The 18,393-nt window shown below is 50.2% G+C and overlaps 1 protein-coding gene across 1 annotated transcript; it reads left to right on the top strand.

Moving 5' to 3' along the window:
- Positions 1-1,124: 1,124 nt before the first annotated feature.
- On the top strand, positions 1,125-18,274 carry NLRC3 (NLR family CARD domain containing 3; the record flags this gene model as incomplete). The annotated part of the gene is made up of 17 exons (XM_080678745.1): positions 1,125-1,317; positions 1,470-3,219; positions 4,208-4,294; positions 5,861-5,944; positions 6,408-6,491; positions 8,603-8,686; positions 10,384-10,467; positions 11,074-11,157; positions 11,848-11,931; positions 12,449-12,532; positions 13,122-13,205; positions 13,719-13,802; positions 15,687-15,770; positions 16,230-16,313; positions 17,286-17,369; positions 17,793-17,876; positions 18,184-18,274. The coding sequence occupies exons 1-17, from the start codon at positions 1,140-1,142 to the stop codon at positions 18,272-18,274; spliced, it is 3,198 nt and encodes a 1,065-aa protein (XP_080534871.1). The 5' UTR covers positions 1,125-1,139.
- Positions 18,275-18,393: the final 119 nt, after the last annotated feature.

Below are 18,393 nucleotides of genomic sequence, written 5' to 3'. Positions count from 1 at the left end.
AAATATCTACCTTAGCTGAGGGAGGGATACACAGGGGGGTGGGGGTGAGGGGGGCGATACACAGAAGAAAAGGAATGTGAGTGGGTGGGACTCAGACATGGTTTGCCTCTTAGCACCTCTGCGTCACTATCCCCAGCAGAAACAGTGCTGCCTGTGGGTCAGGAGCCCCTGCTCTTCTGGGAGACCCCAGGAAACAGAGTAAGACGCGAAGCTATACAACTGCTCTGAGAACCAACTTTCCCTTCTCTTTAGACTCCTCCATTTATTCTTTGTTTCTTTTTTAATCACTAGACTTTGGTTATTAGGGCAGTTTTAGGTTTACAGACAAATTGAGAGAAAAATTAAGTATAGAGATTTCCATATACCCCCTCCCCCCTACATGCACCCTCCCCCACTGTGGACATCCCCACCAGAGTGACACTTTTGTTACAACGGATGAACCTATACTGACACGTCATTATCACCCCGAGTACATAGGTTACATTAGGGTTCACTCTTGGTGCTGTGCATTCCATGCACTTGGACAAATGTATAATGACATGAATCTACCACTGTAGTATACCACACAGAGTAGATTCGCTGCCCTAAAAATTCTCTGTGCTCCACCGATCCATCCTTCCCTCCTCACCCAAGCCCCTGGCAACCATTGATCTTTTCACTGTTTCCATAGTTTTACCTTTTCCAGAAGAACACAGAGTTGAAGTCACACAGCATGTAGCCTCTCATTCTTCCCTCCTTGTGAGTGGACCTACTCATAACTGCACTGCCATTTCCAGGTACAAATGACACCCCAGCACAGAGGGCTCAGGAAGCCTGTCCAGTGTCACCAACCAGTGAGTGGCAGAGCTCATGCTCGAGCTTGGGCCTGGGCTCTTATCCATTTGGTCCCCTGCATCTGATCAATGCTTGTGGCATTAGGAACTATTCTCAGCATCCAGGAACAGCTAGCCCCTCCAACCTCTTCTTCGAGGTCACACTGTGGGCCACTAGCTGGGAGAGGAGAAAGTGTGGGTCCCCAAAGGGTGAGTCCCCACACATCCTTGGAGGCTCCTTACCTGTTCCAGGACACTGGGCAGGGAGACAGCAGGCAGAGGGTTCAGGCTTTCTCTTCACAGCTCCTGGCAGCGATCCTGGACTCCATGAGGAAGCAGGAGATGCGGATGGGCGGGGAGGCTGGCCAGGGCCATGGTACTGGCTCCCCGGCCGAGCAGGTGAAAGCCCTCATGGACCTGCTGGCTGGGAAAGGCTGTCAGGGGTCCCAGGCCCCACAGACCCCTGACAGGACACCCAACTCTCCACGGGGGCTTCATGGCAATGGTAGGCAGATGGAGGGGTGTCCCCAAGCCTTTTCCCCCTCCTTTCCTTTCATCCCCCTGATTCTTCCTCCTGCCCCTGACTTTCATCTGCCTCCCCACTTTCCTTCTTTACACCTGCCCTCCCCAACCCTCCCCTCTGACCTCCATCCACAGACTCGCGGATACAGAGACATCAAGAGGCCCTTCTGAGCAGGGCAGGAGGCAGCCTGGAGCTGGGTGGTCCCTCACCCAGGCTAACCAACCTCCTGCTAGTGGAAGGCCTGATGGACTTGCAACTGAGGGAACATGACTTCACCCAGGTGGAGGCCACACGTGGGGCCTGGCGCTCAGCCAGGACCATCGCCCTGAACAGGCTCTTCCTGCCTCTGTCGCGGGTGTCCATTCCGCCCCGCATCTCCATCACCATTGGGGTGGCTGGTGTGGGCAAGACCACCCTGGTGAGGCACTTTGTCTGCCTCTGGGCCCAGGGGCAGGTTGGTAAGGACTTCTCCCTGGTGCTGCCTTTGACATTCCGGGACCTCAACACCCATGAAAAGCTGTCCGCAGACAGACTCGTTCGCTCCATCTTTCCACACGTCGGGGAGTCTGGCCTGGAAGTGGCAGCCCTGGCCAAAGTGCTCCTTATCCTGGACGGCCTGGATGAGTGTAAGACTCCGCTGGACTTCTCCAATACCATGGCCTGCACTGACCCCAAGAAGGAGATACAGGTGGACCACCTGATCACCAACATCATCCGGGGCAACCTCTTCCCGGAAGTTGCTGTCTGGGTCACCTCCCGTCCCAGTGCAGCTGGCCAGATCCCAGGGGGCCTGGTGGACCGGATGACTGAGATCCGGGGCTTCAATGAAGAGGAGATCAAAGTGTGTCTGGAGCAGATGTTCCCTGAGGACCAGGTCCTCTTGGACTGGGTCATGAGCCAGATTCAGGCCCACAGGGCCCTGTACCTGATGTGCACCATCCCAGCCTTCTGCCGGCTGGCGGGGTTAGCGCTGGGCCACTTGTGCCGCCATCGGCAGGGGTCCCAGGACACAGAGCTGTGGCCTCCAAGGACTCTGTGCGAGCTCTACTCTTGGTACTTCCGAATGGCCCTCAGCGGGGAGGGGCAGGAGAAGGGCAAGGTGAGCCCTCGGACTGAGCAGCTGGCCCACAGTGGCCGCAAGATGGTGGGGACGCTGGGCCGGCTGGCCTTCCATGGGCTGGTCAAGAAGAAGTACGTGTTCTATGAGCCGGACCTGAAGGCGTTTGGTGTGGACCTTGCTCTGCTGCAGAGCACTGTGTGCAGCTACTTCCTGCAGCGGGAGGAGACCCTGGCCTCCTCGGCAGCCTACTGCTTCACCCACTTGTCTCTGCAGGAGTTCCTGGGGGCTGCGTACTACTACAGCGCATCCAAGAGGGCCATCTTCGACCTCTTCATGGAGGGCAGTGTGTCCTGGCCTCGGCTGGGCTTCCTCACGCATTTCAGGAGTGCGGCCCAGCGGGCCATGCAGGCTGAGGACGGACGGCTGGATGTGTTCCTTCGCTTCCTCTCTGGCCTCTTATCTCCAAGGGTCAATGACCTATTGGCGGGCTCCCTGTTAGCCCCAGGCGAGCAGCAGGGCTCCCGGGTACAGGTGGCCCAGCTCCTGCAGGGCTGCCTACAGCCCAACACGGTAGTCTGTGCCCAGGCAGTCAATGTGCTGCACTGCTTGCATGAGCTGCAGCACACAGAGCTGGCCCGCAGCGTGGAGGAGGCCATGGAGAGCGGGAGCCTGGCCAGGCTGACCGGCCCCCAGCACCGAGCTGCCCTGGCCTACCTTCTGCAGGTGTCAGATGCCTGCGCCCAGGAGGCCAACCTGTCCCTGAGCCTCAGTCAGGGTGTCCTCCAGAGCCTGTTGCCCCAGCTGCTCTACTGCCGGAGTCTGAGGTGGGCACCAGGGTGGTGTGTGCAGGGGTGTTTTCGAGAGGAGAGAGGAGAGGACCTGGGAAGTACTTCCCCTCCACCAGCAGCCTCTGCATCGTGTTTGGGGGCTGCTGTAACAAAGGTCCACAGACTGGGTGGCTTAAAGCAATAGAAATGTATTATCTCACAGTTCTGGAGGCAGAGTCCAAATTCAAGGTGTTGGCAGGGCTGTGCTCCCTCTAACACCTTCAGGGGAGGATCCTTCCTGCCTCTCTAGCTTGTGGTGTTGCTGGCAACCTTTGGCTTATAAATACATCACTCCAATCTCCGCCTCTGTGGTCACATGGCTACCTTCTCCGTGCCTCTGTCTTCACATAGGGCTTTCCTCGCTTGTAAGGACATCAGTCGTATGGGATGACAGGCCCACTTCACTCCAGTATGACCTCATCTTATCTAATTACATCTGCCACAACCCTATTTCCAAATCAGGTCACACTCTTGAGCCACTGGGGGGGTTAGAATGCCAACATATCTTTTGGGGAGACACTATTCAACCCATAACACCCTGTGAACCATCCCAGTGCTGACAGAAGCCACACCCACACTCTCCACTCTCAGCGCATCTTCTGTCCACTGCTCCAGACCTTAATAGGGGCTAAGGGAAGGGCACCAGGGCCAGGGCCATTCAGGACCTGAGAGCAGCTTCCATGTCCTCAGAAGGAGGAGAACTAGCAGCAAGCATCTCCCAGATGCACACAGATAGAAACCCCAGGGCTCATGCCATTGAGCCTCCCAGTTCACCTTTGTAGGGAAACAGTGAGCATGGTGGGTGTGCTGTCCTAGATCTCTGGGCCGTATGGTGGGAGCTACATTGGAATGGAGAGAGGGAGAGGATCCTAGCCTGGGTGTCTAAACTTAGTGCACCCTCTTGCCTTCCTGTGCCAGCCAGAGACTTCATCCACCCTGCCTATGGGAGGTGGTACCACTCACTATTGCTGTTCCTCCCGATCAGGCTGGACACCAACCAGTTCCAGGACCCTGTGATGGAGCTGCTGGGCAGTGTGCTGAGTGGAAAGGACTGTCGCATTCAGAGAATCAGGTAACGCTGACTCAGGAGACTCCGCCCAGGGCACCTACCTGTCTCTCTGGATCTGAGGGCTCCTTTCCCATCCTCCTTTCTGCTCAAGTAGCTGGTGGTACTTTCAAAGAGAGGTGTCTGAAGCATGCAGCAGCTTGTTTCCGCCCATTCCAGAAAGTTCCAGGAGCTCAGGTACTCATCTGTAAGAAGAGAGGAAGGATATGGTGAGGAGCAGAGGCTATTTCTCCAAACACTGTATGTACCGACATGGCACCAGGCCCAATTTTCTCACAGTTTGCCCTCATATAGTGTTCTGGGCACAGGATTCTATCTTTAAATAAAATATAATTTTTTTAAAAAATATATATTTTATTGATTTTTACAGAGAGGAAGAGAGAGGGATAGAGAGCTAGAAACATCAATGAGAGAGAGACATCGATCAGCTGCCTCCTGCACGCCCCCCACTGGGGATGTGCCCCAACCCATGTACATGCCCTTGACCGGAATTGAACCTGGGACCCTTCAGTCCGCAGGCCGACGCTCTATCCACTGAGCCAAACCGGTCAGGCTAAAATATAATTTAAAAAAAAAAATTAAATTAAAAACGTTAGAGCCTGGTTGTCCTCATATGCCAAGGTTGTGGGTTCAATCCACAGTCAGGGCACATACAAGAATCAACCAATGAATGCATAAATAAGTGGAACAACAAATCTATCTATCTATCTATCTATCTATCTGCCTCCCCCTTCTTCTCTTTCTTACAAATCAATAAAAAAGATTTTTAAATTTAAACATTGCATCTTTAATGTAATTAGATTAAAGTTTATATGCTGACCGCAGGACAGATCTATGTGCTGATAAAATCTCTCCTGTAATTTCCAAGTTTGAGTAACACTCTTTTTGGTACTTGAAATGATTCCATGACCTAAGGGCAGCTTTCAGAGAATTAGGGAGGTGTGTTTGGAGAACAGGACCCCAAAATAATTTTTTATTCTCACACAAGGCTTTGGGTTCTGAAATAATCTATATCTGAGAAAATAAAAATGTGGAATGAGTGAGGAGCAAAACAATTATTGAGGACAGTGGTTAGAGTAGTGGGCTCCGTGTGATCTTGTACAGACACCTCCGTGCATAAGGAGGGTAAAATCAGTTCATCAGAGCTGTGAGTGCTTGAAATTGGCCATGGTGGGAGTATTTACACCATGGAAATTGGCCAATGTTACAAATCAGGGTTTTTGTATTTTGGTGTTTCCTGAGAGCCAGTTTTCTAGCACACCACTGCCTGGGGTCCATGTGGTAGACTTCTGTAACCACCTGCCCTCATTCCTGTGCTATGTAGCAGTTGTGCTGAATTCTGACCAAATTTCCCTGGGACCCTTTGCCAGTGTGCAGGTCTGCCTGCCTACTCTAGTCCTACCTTGCGTGGCTCAGAGGCTTTTGTGGGCCTAGCATTCTGTTCCAGGGCTCACTGATTCTGCCTCTGTCCTGGCCCTAATGATGCTGGTGAGGCTGAGGGGTTTGGATCATAAGCCTGGAGCTGATATTTATAGACTTGCCGTAACCACTCCTCTTCCTCTCCTTGGGCAGCTTGGCTGAGAACCAGATCAGTAACAAAGGGGCCAAAGCTCTGGCCAGATCCCTCCTTGTCAACAGAAGTCTGACTTCTCTAGAGTAAGTACAACACCAAAGGCCAGTCTTTCACCATAGGGACAGGGAGCACTTGTGAGACATGTTGTGAAGTCCTCTTGACCACTCTCTCCCATGGGTGGATTGGAAGAATAGCTGAGCAAACAATGTCACAGTTCCTGCTCAGCTATTCAGAATTGCCCAAGAAGCACCAGAATTTCAGGCCTGAACTTGGGAGTTATCATTCTCCTCTCCATCCTTGGCTCAAGTCCACTAGTGCATCGGTTCCTATTTTCTTCTTCTCATCACATGGGGGCACCTTCAGAAACTCCTTCCTTGTTTGCCTACATAAAAATCTCTGTCCCACTTGCACCAAACATGAAATCCTAAACCCTGATACATTCTGTTCAAGAAGCATAGATTTAAAGGTCAGTGTAACTTCTGCTCCTCCTTCCCTCCCTGAGCACTGGATGAAAGAGAATGGTTGTTTCTCTCTTCCTTCCACCAGCCTCCGCTGTAACTCTATTGGACCTCAAGGGGCCAAGGCGTTGGCAGATGCTCTGAAGATTAACCGCACCCTGGCCTCTCTGAGGTATGTGTCACCTGCTTCCCCCTGAAAACCTTCCCTTCAGGGGCCACCCATGGAGTAGGAGGTGACTGAAAATGTGGGCATCAGACACCAGCTCTCACCCAGTGGATACCACAGGATCTTGTATCCTAAGCAAGTTTCCAAGTTCCAGCTCCTCCCTGGTTATTGTGCTTATGATTACGGCCTAAACAAGGAATAGAGAAGGGTAGAGGTATGTAGAGGTGGAGGAGCAAAATAATCTATGAGGAAAACCTCTCGTCCTCCATTGAACGAGAAATTCCCAAGACCATGGTGTCAGAATGTTCCCCTTGAGATGTTTTCCAAGACATTAAAAGCCCATCTTCCAGAAGATCCTTCTAGTTTGGTGTGGTTTGCTGTGCTCTTTTTAGGAGCTAGTGGTTGTATCCATCCTAAGTTGAATATGTACCACCATTTTGTTTTGTTTTTATGTATTTATTTATTTGTTTGTTTATGCTTTCGTTATATATTCTACAATTAAAAATTATAAGACTTGATTTTATCCTAGAAATTCATTTCTTCTGAGTTGGTGCATCACAATATGGCTTGTTTTCTATAAGAACGTCTTTCCTAGGGACCAATTTCAGTGTATTGTGGTCTGTGTAAACACCTTGTATAGTAGATGTTCTGAGTAACAATTACACATCGGAAACTTTTTTGTTGTTGTTAATCTTCACCTGAGGATATTTTTTCTCATTGCTTTTCAGAGAGAGCAGAAGGGAGGGAGGGAGGAAGGGAGAGAAACATCCATGTGAGTGAGACCCATCAACCAGTTGCCTCCTGCATGTGCCCCAACTCAGGACAGGGAGCTAAGCTGCAACCCAGGTACATGCCCTTGACCCAGAATCAAACCAGCACCCCTTTGGAGTGCAGCCCAGTGCAACCACTTAGCAACATCGGCCAGGGCGGAACCTATTTTTTATTAGCTTAATGAAGATAGAATTTCAGTGGGTGTCTGAGTTGATTCAGCTGCTCTTGTTTTGACCATGGCTAATCCATATGCTTTTCACCAGGCAACTTGATGTCTCTTCTATTTTTTTAAAAGAAGCTTCATTTTCTTTAGTTTTGAATTCTCCATTTATCTTTATTCTGGCTGCATGGTCGCCTGACCCATGTCTCTCCTCACCAGAGTGGCTACCTCTCCCTGTTTTCATTTTCTTATATTGAGGTGAAATTTCCGCAAAATTCACCATTTTGAAATGTGCAGTTCAATGGCACATAATACATTTACAATAATGCAACTGTCCCCTCTATCTAGTTCTAAAATGTTTTCAGCACCCTAAAAGAAGACCCTGTGCCCATTAGCAGTCACTTTCCATTCTCTCCTCCCTTCAACAACCACCAATCTGCTTTCTGCTTAATGCATTTGCCTATTCTGGATATTTCATATACATGGAAGCATACAATAAGACCTTTTATGTCTGTCTTCTTTCACCTAACATGTTTTCAAGGTTCATCCACATTTTAGCATGTATCAGTAGTTCATTCCATTTTATGGCTAAATAATATTCATCAGTTAATGGACATTTGGGTTGTTTTCAACTGTTGGCAATGTAAATAATGGTGCTGTACACATTTGTGTACAGTATTTGAATAACTGTTTTTAATTCTTTTGGGCAGATGCCTAGGAGTAGAATTTGCTGGTCACATGGTAACTCTATGTTTAACCTTTTGAGGAACCACCAGTCTGTTTTCTACAATGGCCACACCATCTTACATTCCCACCAGCAGTGGATGATTTCTGATTTCTTTACATCCTTGATAACACTTGGGTGCTATGACTTTTAGCTGTAACTGGGGTTATGGATGACCTAGCTATTGTTATCCAGATACCATGGGCACCTTGTCCCCAGTCAGCAGGCAAGTGCTTAGAGACCCAGAGGGAAACCTAAGTCCAGAGCAGCAGAGGGAAAGGCCAATTGTTCCCCAGTTCCTGTGTGGTGTGCATTGAGGGCACATAGTGGTTAAAGCCCCTGTCACTGAGCTGAGCTGCTGCCCTCCCTTGAGCATTGGTGACACTGTGGTGGGATTCAGGCCACCATTGGGTGCCCTTGTGTGCTCCATTGGTGACGCGCCTCTTCCTTTTGCCTCCACAGCCTCCAGAATAACAGGATCAGGGATGATGGTGCCAAGTTCATGGCTGAGGCTTTGGCAGCCAACCGGACCCTCTCCATGATGCAGTGAGTGGACATGCTGGCCATCAGAAAGTCTCCTTTGTACTCTCTCATCTTCTCCTCCAAGGACCTCTCTGCCTGTGTTTTGCAAGGATGGATGGATGGGCAAGGTCCTGAGGCTTTCTGACCTGTCTGGATGGCCCCTGGAAAACTTGATGTCCATTGCTTTCCCAGAGAAGGAGGTGTTGGGCAAAAAATTAAAAATAAAACCTCCTGCCAATCCAGAAAACCCTCTCCACAAATGTGAGGAAGAACAAAACAGCTTTATTATTTGAATAAACACTCAACTAGACTGTAATGTACATCATAGGCAATCTGCTGATGAGATTGCAAAGACAGAAATAAATCACACCCTTTTCCACAGCAAACAGATACAACCCATTACTTACATGTTTCCAAGATAAACAACTTGTCCTCAAGTAAGAGAACTGGACAGCAGCGTTTGTCACACATAGTTTATCCTAAATTAGCCTGGTAGTTGGGATAGCCATCTGTGTTTGTTAACTGCCTTTAGCCAAAGGAAAGTTAAAACTTTATATCTTCATGACAAGAAGGCTCTTACAACTTGGGGCCTGTGCTATCTTCTTTGATGTGTACATTTCAAAGAGATGACTCCAAGGCCCTTACAAAAGACATTCCAAAGCTGTAAATCTGGCAAGTAGTTTTTATTTAGCTTTTTAAAGATTTACATACTTCTCACCCTGGCTGGCGTTGGTCAGTGGTTAGAGCGTCAGCCCACACACCAAAGGGTCACAGGTTGGATTCCCGGTCAAGGGCTTGTGCCTGGGTTGTCCCTGGTCAGGGCACGTGTGGGAGGCAACCAGTTGATGTGTCTCTCTCACATCAATGTTTCTCTCTCTCTCTCTCTCTCTCTCTCTCTCTCTCTCTCTCTCTTTCTTCTTCTTCTTCTTCTTCTTCTTCTTCTTCTTCTTCTTCTTCTTCTTCTTCTTCTTCCCCCCTCCCTCCCTTCCACTCTCTTTGAAAAGTAATGGGAAAAATATCCTCTGATGAGGATTAACAAAAAACAACAACAGAAAGATTTACATATTTCTCAAAGGGACAGGGAAAGGATTTACAATTACAACAAGAAAAGGGAGGGAGTTGTCTCTTTACCTTTTGGAACCAGAGGAAATTCTCTTTTTAGATTGCATTTAGCCTCACACAGAAAAGGTCCTGCCCTGTCTGCCCTTCTGGGATGAGCACAGGGGTTCTCCTGTAACATCCCCTCCTCCAGGATTAATAAAAGAGGAAGTAGCTTTTGGAGAAGAGGAACCTAAGTGGAGGAAGGTCTGCCCCAGGGAAGACTGTATGGTTGGGAGGAAGGCTGCTGGTTGGTCTACATGGAAGTAGACTGTTGAGGGTTGAGAGGGTTGGATGGGTAGGGGGTCGGTGGTAATTGTATGTGGAAGTCCCCACAGGAGGTTGCTGGATATTATCAGTGTCTACTGGTCACTGCTTTTCAGTTTCTGACAAAGGAGGACCTGGCTGCCCTTGCCTCTTCATTTCCACATAATGTCAGTCTCTTGGCACCACTTTGGCAATAATCGGCAGACCTTTCCTGGAGACCCCTCCCCCCATGCTGTGATACACGGAGCTGGCACTCTGCACTCCGTTTTCTCTGGCCTCTCACCTTGAATCAGAGTATTCTTGGCCTGGAATGGCTGTGACCAGCTTTGCTAAAGGACCCCTCTCCTCTCTCACAGCCTGCAGAAGAACACCATTGGGCCCATGGGAGCCCAGCACATGGCAGATGCCCTGAAGCAGAACAGGAGTCTGAAGGAGCTCATGTGAGAAATGCAGAAAGGCCAAATTGGTATCCTCAGTGTCTAACACAATGCCCAGCATATCATAAATATTTGTGAGCATGGGGATGGATGGATGGATGGATGGATGGATGGATGGATGGATGGATGGATGGACTGGTATTTGAGTGGGTGGATGGGTGGGTGGATGAATGGGTAAGTGTGTGAGTGGATGGATGAATAAATGTATAGGTGCAGAATAACTGGCTTTGGACCCCAAAGAAATGGACCAGGAGAATGGAGATCCAGATTCACAGGATTGAATGAGCCACAACTGTTTCAGGCTCACATTTACTGCCTTCTCAGCTAGCAGAAGAAAATAGCATTTCCTAGCCACCTTCACATAACATATCACAAATACCTCTCATTAAAAAGTTAGTCTTGCCTCCTGGCCCCTACTCCCCTGCCAGGGAGCCAAGGACTTTGCTATCTTTATCTCTTATAGGAAGCAGGAGGTCACTTACAGAGGTCACTGGCCAACCAGCCTCAAGCAGGAGAGACTGTGTACTGGCACCCTTGAGACAACAGAGACAGCCCTACCCTGCCCAGCTATTCCAGGAGGCCGGCTCACCAGTGTCTCATCTCTTACAGGTTCTCCAGTAATAGCATTGGCGATGGAGGTGCCAAGGCTCTAGCTGAGGCCCTGAAGGTGAACCAGGGCCTGGAGAGTCTGGAGTGAGTTTTCCTGACCACCCTCCAGGGGTGGCTGTGGGCAGAGGGTAACTCCCTTCCCTCCTGGTCCCCCTCAAATTTCCTATCCAGTAGGTGGGTGGGTCCTGGAAGGAGGGCTGTCAGTCAGGGCCACTTCCCTGCCAGAACCCAACCAACCCCCAACCCTGGGCATACTATAATCTCAGTCTCTCTCCCTCCATGCCTACCCCACCTGTTTCATCCTACCACACCAGCTCCATTTCCCTGGACAGTAGGTGTTGGTGTTTCTAGGGTGACAACAAGCACTGAAAGCCCTTTAGAAGTTAGTGCAGGTAGCTAAAGAAAGGGTCAGCAGCAGTGGCCTTGGTGTGTGCGGGGGGAGCTTGGCACTGCTGGGGAGACTCAACTGTGCCACTTTCTCTGGGGGCTGCAGACACAGCGCATGCCCTCTCTCTAAGGCCATTTGAAGCCACCCAAACCAAAGCAGAGTCAAACTCTGGGGCTGGTTGTGCTATACCCACCTGCTCTGACCTAGCAGGGGCTGGACTGTGGGGGATGAGAGGAAAGAGGGATGATGAAAAAAACACAATGTGGCATGGCAGCTGCCTCAGGTATCCCCCAGCTCCCTGTTGAGCTTAGTGTTTCAGCTGGACTGATGGCTCCCTCCGAGTCCTGAGACAGCCATGCCAAATGTGCCCTCTCTTCTGTCTTCAGCCTGCAGAGCAATTCCATCAGTGACACCGGAGTGGCAGCGCTGATGGGGGCCCTCTGCACCAACCGAACCCTCCTCAGCCTCAAGTAAGTCCCAGCCTCCCTCTCCAACCAGATATCCCTTTGGTCAGGGGGTCCAAAGGGACTTGGGGACTTGGAAGGAAAGGCTGGAGCTGGGAAGTCCACATTACCCTTGTGACGACCTATGGTTGGGCAGCTTGGTTCTGGAGCTGGCATCCTGCACTTTACCTTGCTCTTGGGAGGGCAGGGCAGCTGTGGCCCTCAGCTGGCCAGTTCTGTTGCTCCCTGCCCATATACACATCCCTTAGGCACCTAAGCACCCATGCCTGCCCCTCACAGCTCTGAGGTCCCACTGTCTTATCCTCTCCCTCCTAGACTGTCCTACTGGTAGGTCCTAAAGGAAGACACTTGGCTGCTTAGCCACCAGAACCTGGGTTCGCTGGGGTCACACACCACATGATCGCTCAGGAAGTCCAGGTCCCACATGAGGTTTCTCTGGTTCTAAAAGCCTGAACACCTGGGCTTGTCTCCCCCAGAAGCCTCATCTGCCTGGTCAGCAGCTCAGGGTCTTCTCTTTCTTCAGCCTTCGAGAAAACTCCATCAGCCCAGAGGGAGCCCAGGATCTGGCTCGAGCTCTCTGCACCAACAGCACCCTGAAGAACCTGGAGTATGTGTGGGGGGCGGTGCTTTCTAAGGCTCCTTTATGCCAGGGCCTCACCTATGCAAAGCCCAGAGACTGATAGGCCAGGCCCTGGTCACTCTTGCCATTATAAAAGGCTGAAGAAGGACCTGGCTGGGAGGAGGTAGCCAGGAGACCTGGTCCCTGGTGGCGACTCTGACACAAGTCTCCCGCTGTCATGTCATAAACTACATGAGAATGAAGTAGTGGCAACTCTCTGCCTGCTCCCTGGCCCTCAGTCCTTCGCTATGGACGAGCACATGGAAGGGGCCACATCGTGGGGGCAGCACACTACAGGAATCACGAGTGGGTCCTCTGTCACCTTCTGGTGGGCTACCTGTCATGGAACCTCACTGAGCTGAGCTTGGGCCCCTCCCCCTGGGGGTGTCAGATTTGTTACAACAGTCCAGGGCACATTCCTGGCACATGCAAGTGCTCCATAGCGTGAGCTAGGCTATCCTAGTGGGCCCGATGCAGTCCTTGAATAGGAGGAGGATGGTCTGGATTCCCTGGGGAGCAAGGACAGGGGACGTCATGGTCAGCTTCTGCTCACTTGCCCCTGTTCCTCTCCTTCCAGCCTGACAGCCAACCTCCTCCATGACCAGGGTGCCCAGGCCATCGCAATGGCAGTGAGAGAAAACCACACCCTCATGTCCCTTCAGTGAGTCCTCAGGGCCCCCACCTACCTCATCCCCTGCCCAGAGCTGCAGGGCTCCCCCAAACCAGTTGATGCAGGAGACCAAGGCCAGCTCTGGGCATGTCCCACATGGTCTCTGGTGCCTCCAACAGGCTGCAGGTGGTCACTCGCAGGGCCACCAGCCCTGCCCCCTGCTCTACTTCCTGAGGTTGATCCATGGAGAGACCAATGGGGTGGGAGGTGGGTAACCACAGCTGTGCCTCTGTGCCACATGCTTTATGCAGGGACCATCTGGAGTCTTTATTTGAGCCTGTCCCTGTACTCACCCCTAACCAGAGAGTAAATGTTGACTCCTTGGGACTAAGGCTGAGGAGGGTTGCAGGAGCTCTGCCCATCAGTGGTCCCTCTAGAACACACCCCGCAGGGACTCCATCCCCTGGTGACAGATTCTCCTGGGAGAAGCCCCCTCTTTCTGGAGCCCAGGACCTCCTGGACTCTGCTTTGGGCCACGTAGTCATGTGGTCCGTGTCTGCCTAGCCTGCAGTGGAACTTCATCCAGGCCGGCGCCGCCAAGGCCCTGGGACAAGCACTACAGTTCAACAAGAGCCTGATCAGCCTCGAGTAAGTGGGGACTCCACGGGGGCAGGGGCATCTGAAATCTCAGTGGCCACCAAGCGCAGGCTCATGCCCTCAGCACGCAGCCTCCTCTGTCCTAAGGCCAGTAGGCATGTTTCCATCCTCATCTGCTTTAAAAAATATATAACAGCTTTACTGAGGTATATAATTCACTGGTTTCTAGTATATTCACAGTTGTACAACTAACACCACAACTAAATTTAGAACGTTTCTATCACCCTCTAAGAAAACTCAGATCCATCAGTGGTCACTCCCCCTTCTTCCCTATTCCGGGCAACCACTAATTTATTATCTCTATGGATTTACCTATTCTTGACATTTCTATAAGTGAAATGATACAATATGTGGTCTTTTGTGACTGTCAACTTTCATTTAATGTTTTCAAGGTTCATCCACATTGTGGCATGTGTCAGTACTTCATTCCTTTTCAAGGCTGAATAGTGTTCCACTGTCTGGATAAGACTTTCATCTGTTGTTGGACATTTGGGTTGTTTCCACTTTTAAAAGAAAATATTTTTATTGATTTCAGAGAGAGGAAGGGAGAGGGAGAGAGAGATTGAAACATCAATGATGAGAGAGAATCATTGATTGGCTGCCTCCTGCATGCCCCCTGCTGGGAATTGAACCTGAAACCCAGGCATGTGCCCTTGACTGGAATCGAACCTGGGACCCTTCAGTCTGCAGGCTGACTCTCTATCCATTGAGCCAAATTGGACAGGGCTTGTTTCCACTTTTTGGTTATTATGAATAACGCTGCTGTGAACATCCATGTACATGTTTCTGTGTATGCTTTCAGTCCTCTTGTGTATACATCTGGGAATGGAATTGCTGGGTCAAATGGTAACCTTTTGAGTTTCATCTCCTTTCGACGCTACTTCTCTCTCAGCTTCCAGGATATCCCATCTCTGGCTAGTTCTGTTTGACTCTGAAATACTTGTGTTCCTCAGGGTTCTATCCCAGGCCACCTTCCCTTGAAGGTGCGATCTCTCTTCTGGAAACTCTCCTCCTCTCCCAGGCTTTGAAGTCCTTATGGCCCCACAGCCATATCCCAGACCTCTCTCCTGAGCTCCAGACCTGTGTGTCTACTCCTCATTCCGCACCTCCCTTTGGGTGTCTCAATGGTACTTCAGATTGCCTGAATGATCCCCCCTACAAGCCTGCTTCTTGGTTCCCCATCTTATGACTAGACCCAGCCAACCAACCGTTTCAAAATGCAAATCTGTCCCTGTCCTGGTGAGATGTTTCAATGGCTGCCCAGGGCCTGCCGAGTGAAGCCCAACCTTTAGCATGGCTTCTAGGGCCCCCAAACATCTGCTTCCTTAATGTTTCCTCAGCCTCATTTCACTCTCGAGAGACTTGACTCAATGTCTTTGGCTTCTTTAGATGTGCTAGGCCCCCTCCCCATCTCTTATCCTTTGGGTTTTGGTTTAGACCTATTTCTCTGGGCAGCCTCTGGGACCACACTGCAGCCTGCTCTTAGCCTATAGTGACTGCTCATTTAATCATGTCTCCTCACCTGAGTTCCAAAAGGTGGAATTGGCCTTGCTAGTGCACAATATACACTCAAACTCTGTTAAATTATTACTGCAAGCTAGCAAGAATGGCCTGGGGTCAGAGGGCTTTCAGTGTTCTAGTTGGCTTCGAAAAGCACACCTTTTGTTTCACGCATTTGTTGACAATGCTTTCATGTGTCCCTTTTCTTGTTTGCTTCTGATGGTCCAGACCCCAGGTCCCTCTGCATGTTAATTAGGAGGCCATGGGGTGACCCTGGGAGTACAGTGTACAATGTGTGTGGTCTGAATTAGATAGAAGGTCCAAGCTCAGCATGTCATGCTAGAGAGCTGGCCCAGGCTCACTCTCTGTGTTCAGTTTACAGGAGAACGCCATTGGGGACGAAGGTGCCTGTGCAGTGGCCAGTGCGCTGAAGGCAAACACAGCCCTCACTGCTCTCTAGTAAGTCCTGACGCGTGCAGCAGTCCAGGATGCCAGCCCTTCACCATCCTTTCAGATGAAAAACCATTTTTGTTTCCCAGTCTAGGAAGCTGTGTTTGATTTTCCTAATATTAGCAACCAGGCAGGAAAAGGGATGCCCAGCGCATTCTTGCTCCTGCAGTTACAACAAGATTTAGGGGTACAGGTAGTGTTCTCCTCCAAACTTTCCAGGAGACTACCTCTATTTCCTATATCCATAGTATCTAGATATGTCCCAAGCACAAACAGTGTAGGTAGAATATGCAGTATCCTTTGGACAGATCACAGCTCATTTTCAGTACTATTTTGTCACTTTCAACTCTAAGTCAAGGGTGGTGAAAATGAACGGTGACTGTGAATGGAAGCTGGGCCCAGGGCAGGTATGAGGGCTGGAGAGCCCAGCCTGTCTGGCCTGACTGCGTTGACAGCATCTCCTCTTAGTCTTCAGGTGGCATCCATTGGTGCACCGGGGGCTCAGGCACTGGGGGAGGCCCTGGCTGTGAACAGAACCTTGGAGATTCTCGAGTAAGTATTCCAGCCTCTGGCTAAAGTCTCTTGCCCAAAGAAACCAAACTGTTGATTCAAATGAATAGATATGGAGGAGAAAAAATATATCAATTTATAAGAAATTCACAAAGCAATTAAGTATCAAGCATGCCCCAGCTTCCCCATTCCTACTTCACCCCTTTTCCCTGGGGGTCACTACTGTTGGACCTCCTTTTCTTGAGTACCTGCTTTTCTTTGTCTTGCCCAGGCTGACCATGTCCCAAGATCTTGTTTAGGGGTTCCTGGGGTGGTCTGTGTCACTGATCTTGGTCTTTGAGATCCAGGAGTTTGCGGCCTCAAGCTCTGTGGGGCTTTCAGGCATGTCCATGTCACCCCTGCTCCCGTGGTTCTGTGATGCTGAGCACACAGGGACTGCTGCATGGAGTGTTGCCTCTCCTGTCTCAGCCCAGCTCTTCCTTTGGAATGTAAAAGGAGAATGAAGGCACCAACAAACCACCCAGGTTGGGCTTGCTCACCCCTCCTGGGTGTCCTGCTTGCTCCCCAAAGCCAAACTCCATTTTGGCTTGAGAGTAAGAAGTAGCAACCTAACTCCCCATGGTTGCTGAGTCCACACTGCTTCTAACCAGTAGCCCATACTCATCTGAAGAATTATCATTTGCACCTCTCAGCTATCACTGTGCCTTACATTTCCTGTCTTTTCTTTATTTTTAAACCCTCACGCAGGGATATCTCGCCCCCACACCCATTGATTTTTAGAAAGTGGAAGGGAGTGGGAAAAGGGAGAGAGGTGAGAGAGAGGGAGAAACATTGATGTGAGAGAGACACATCGATTGGTTGCCTCCCACATGTGCCCCAACTCGGGCCGGGATGAACCTGCAACCCAGGTATGCGCCCTTGATGGGGAATCAAACCCACAACCCTTCAGTGCACAGGCCAACACTCTAACCACTGAGCCCACTGGCCAGGGCCATTGCCTGTCTTTTTTTACAGCTTAAGAGGAAACGCCATTGGGGTGGCTGGAGCCAAAGCCCTGGCAAATGCTCTGAAGGTCAACTCAAGCCTCCGAAGACTCAAGTGAGTGGTTGTCGAGCCCTATCTGCACCCCCAGAGCAGAGGACTTCTATGCTGGAACCTCCCCAGGGGATAAGATGCTCTTGATTTTCTCTGTAGCTGCTTCCCTCTGAATAGAAATAGTTCAGACTGTTCTGGTTACTAGTCTATATTATGGATGAGTTTGTTCATTTTGCCTAGCATAGTTCAGAGGTAAATCACTTAACATCAGCATTTTTGGTCTTATAATCTACGTGGCACTAAGATGGTACAACCTGGCTCCTCATAAACTCGTCTCAGGATTAAACGCCCACCTTGCTGTTGCTATGGCACCTGGGGACAAATCAGTTCCAGAACTATCCCACAAGATAATGCTCTGTGGGGCTTTCAGAGGTGTGTTCTGCCCTGACTGGCTCACTCTGGTGTCTCCATCTTTTCTCTACCTAGTCTTCAAGAGAATTCCTTGGGGATGGATGGGATGATATGCATTGCCACTGCACTGTCTGGAAACCATGGGATCCAGCATATCAAGTGAGTGGGGTTCGGCAGTCTCTGCCCTTTCCTGCTATTCTCACCCTTAGAACTGCTCCCAGGTCAGGCCCTACCTTCTGCCTGAATTTCGGAGCCACTGGACTCCCAGGCCCCTCAGCAGCTCTCGGGAAAAACTCAATATAAAAGAAAGCCATTCAGAGCCTTGTCCATGGGAGAGATCCTGGAAGCACAAGGGTTTCACCCAGAGTTCTGCATCTTATGTAGTGACCTTCTGCTCTTTACTAAAGAGAAACTGTAGACTCTAACCCTTCAGCCAATTTCTCAATTTATCCTACTCTTTCTCTAGTCTCCAGGGAAATCACATTGGGGAATCAGGTGCCAGAATGATCTCGGAAACTATCAAGACAAATGCTCCCTCATGCACCGTTGAAATGTGAGCAAAGCAAGTTCCTGGTGGACCGGCAGGAGGATGGGCAGAGATGCAGCTGGAAGCCTTCAAACAAAAAGACCATTTTCCAGGATGATTTCCTATTATCTGGGAATGATGCTGACCTGC

Source organism: Plecotus auritus, assembly GCF_963455305.1.
Source record: "Plecotus auritus genome assembly, chromosome: 7".
Lineage (NCBI taxonomy): Eukaryota > Metazoa > Chordata > Mammalia > Chiroptera > Vespertilionidae > Plecotus > Plecotus auritus.
Note: the sequence above shows the minus strand (reverse complement) of the source record. Positions and strands in the feature narration are given on the sequence as shown.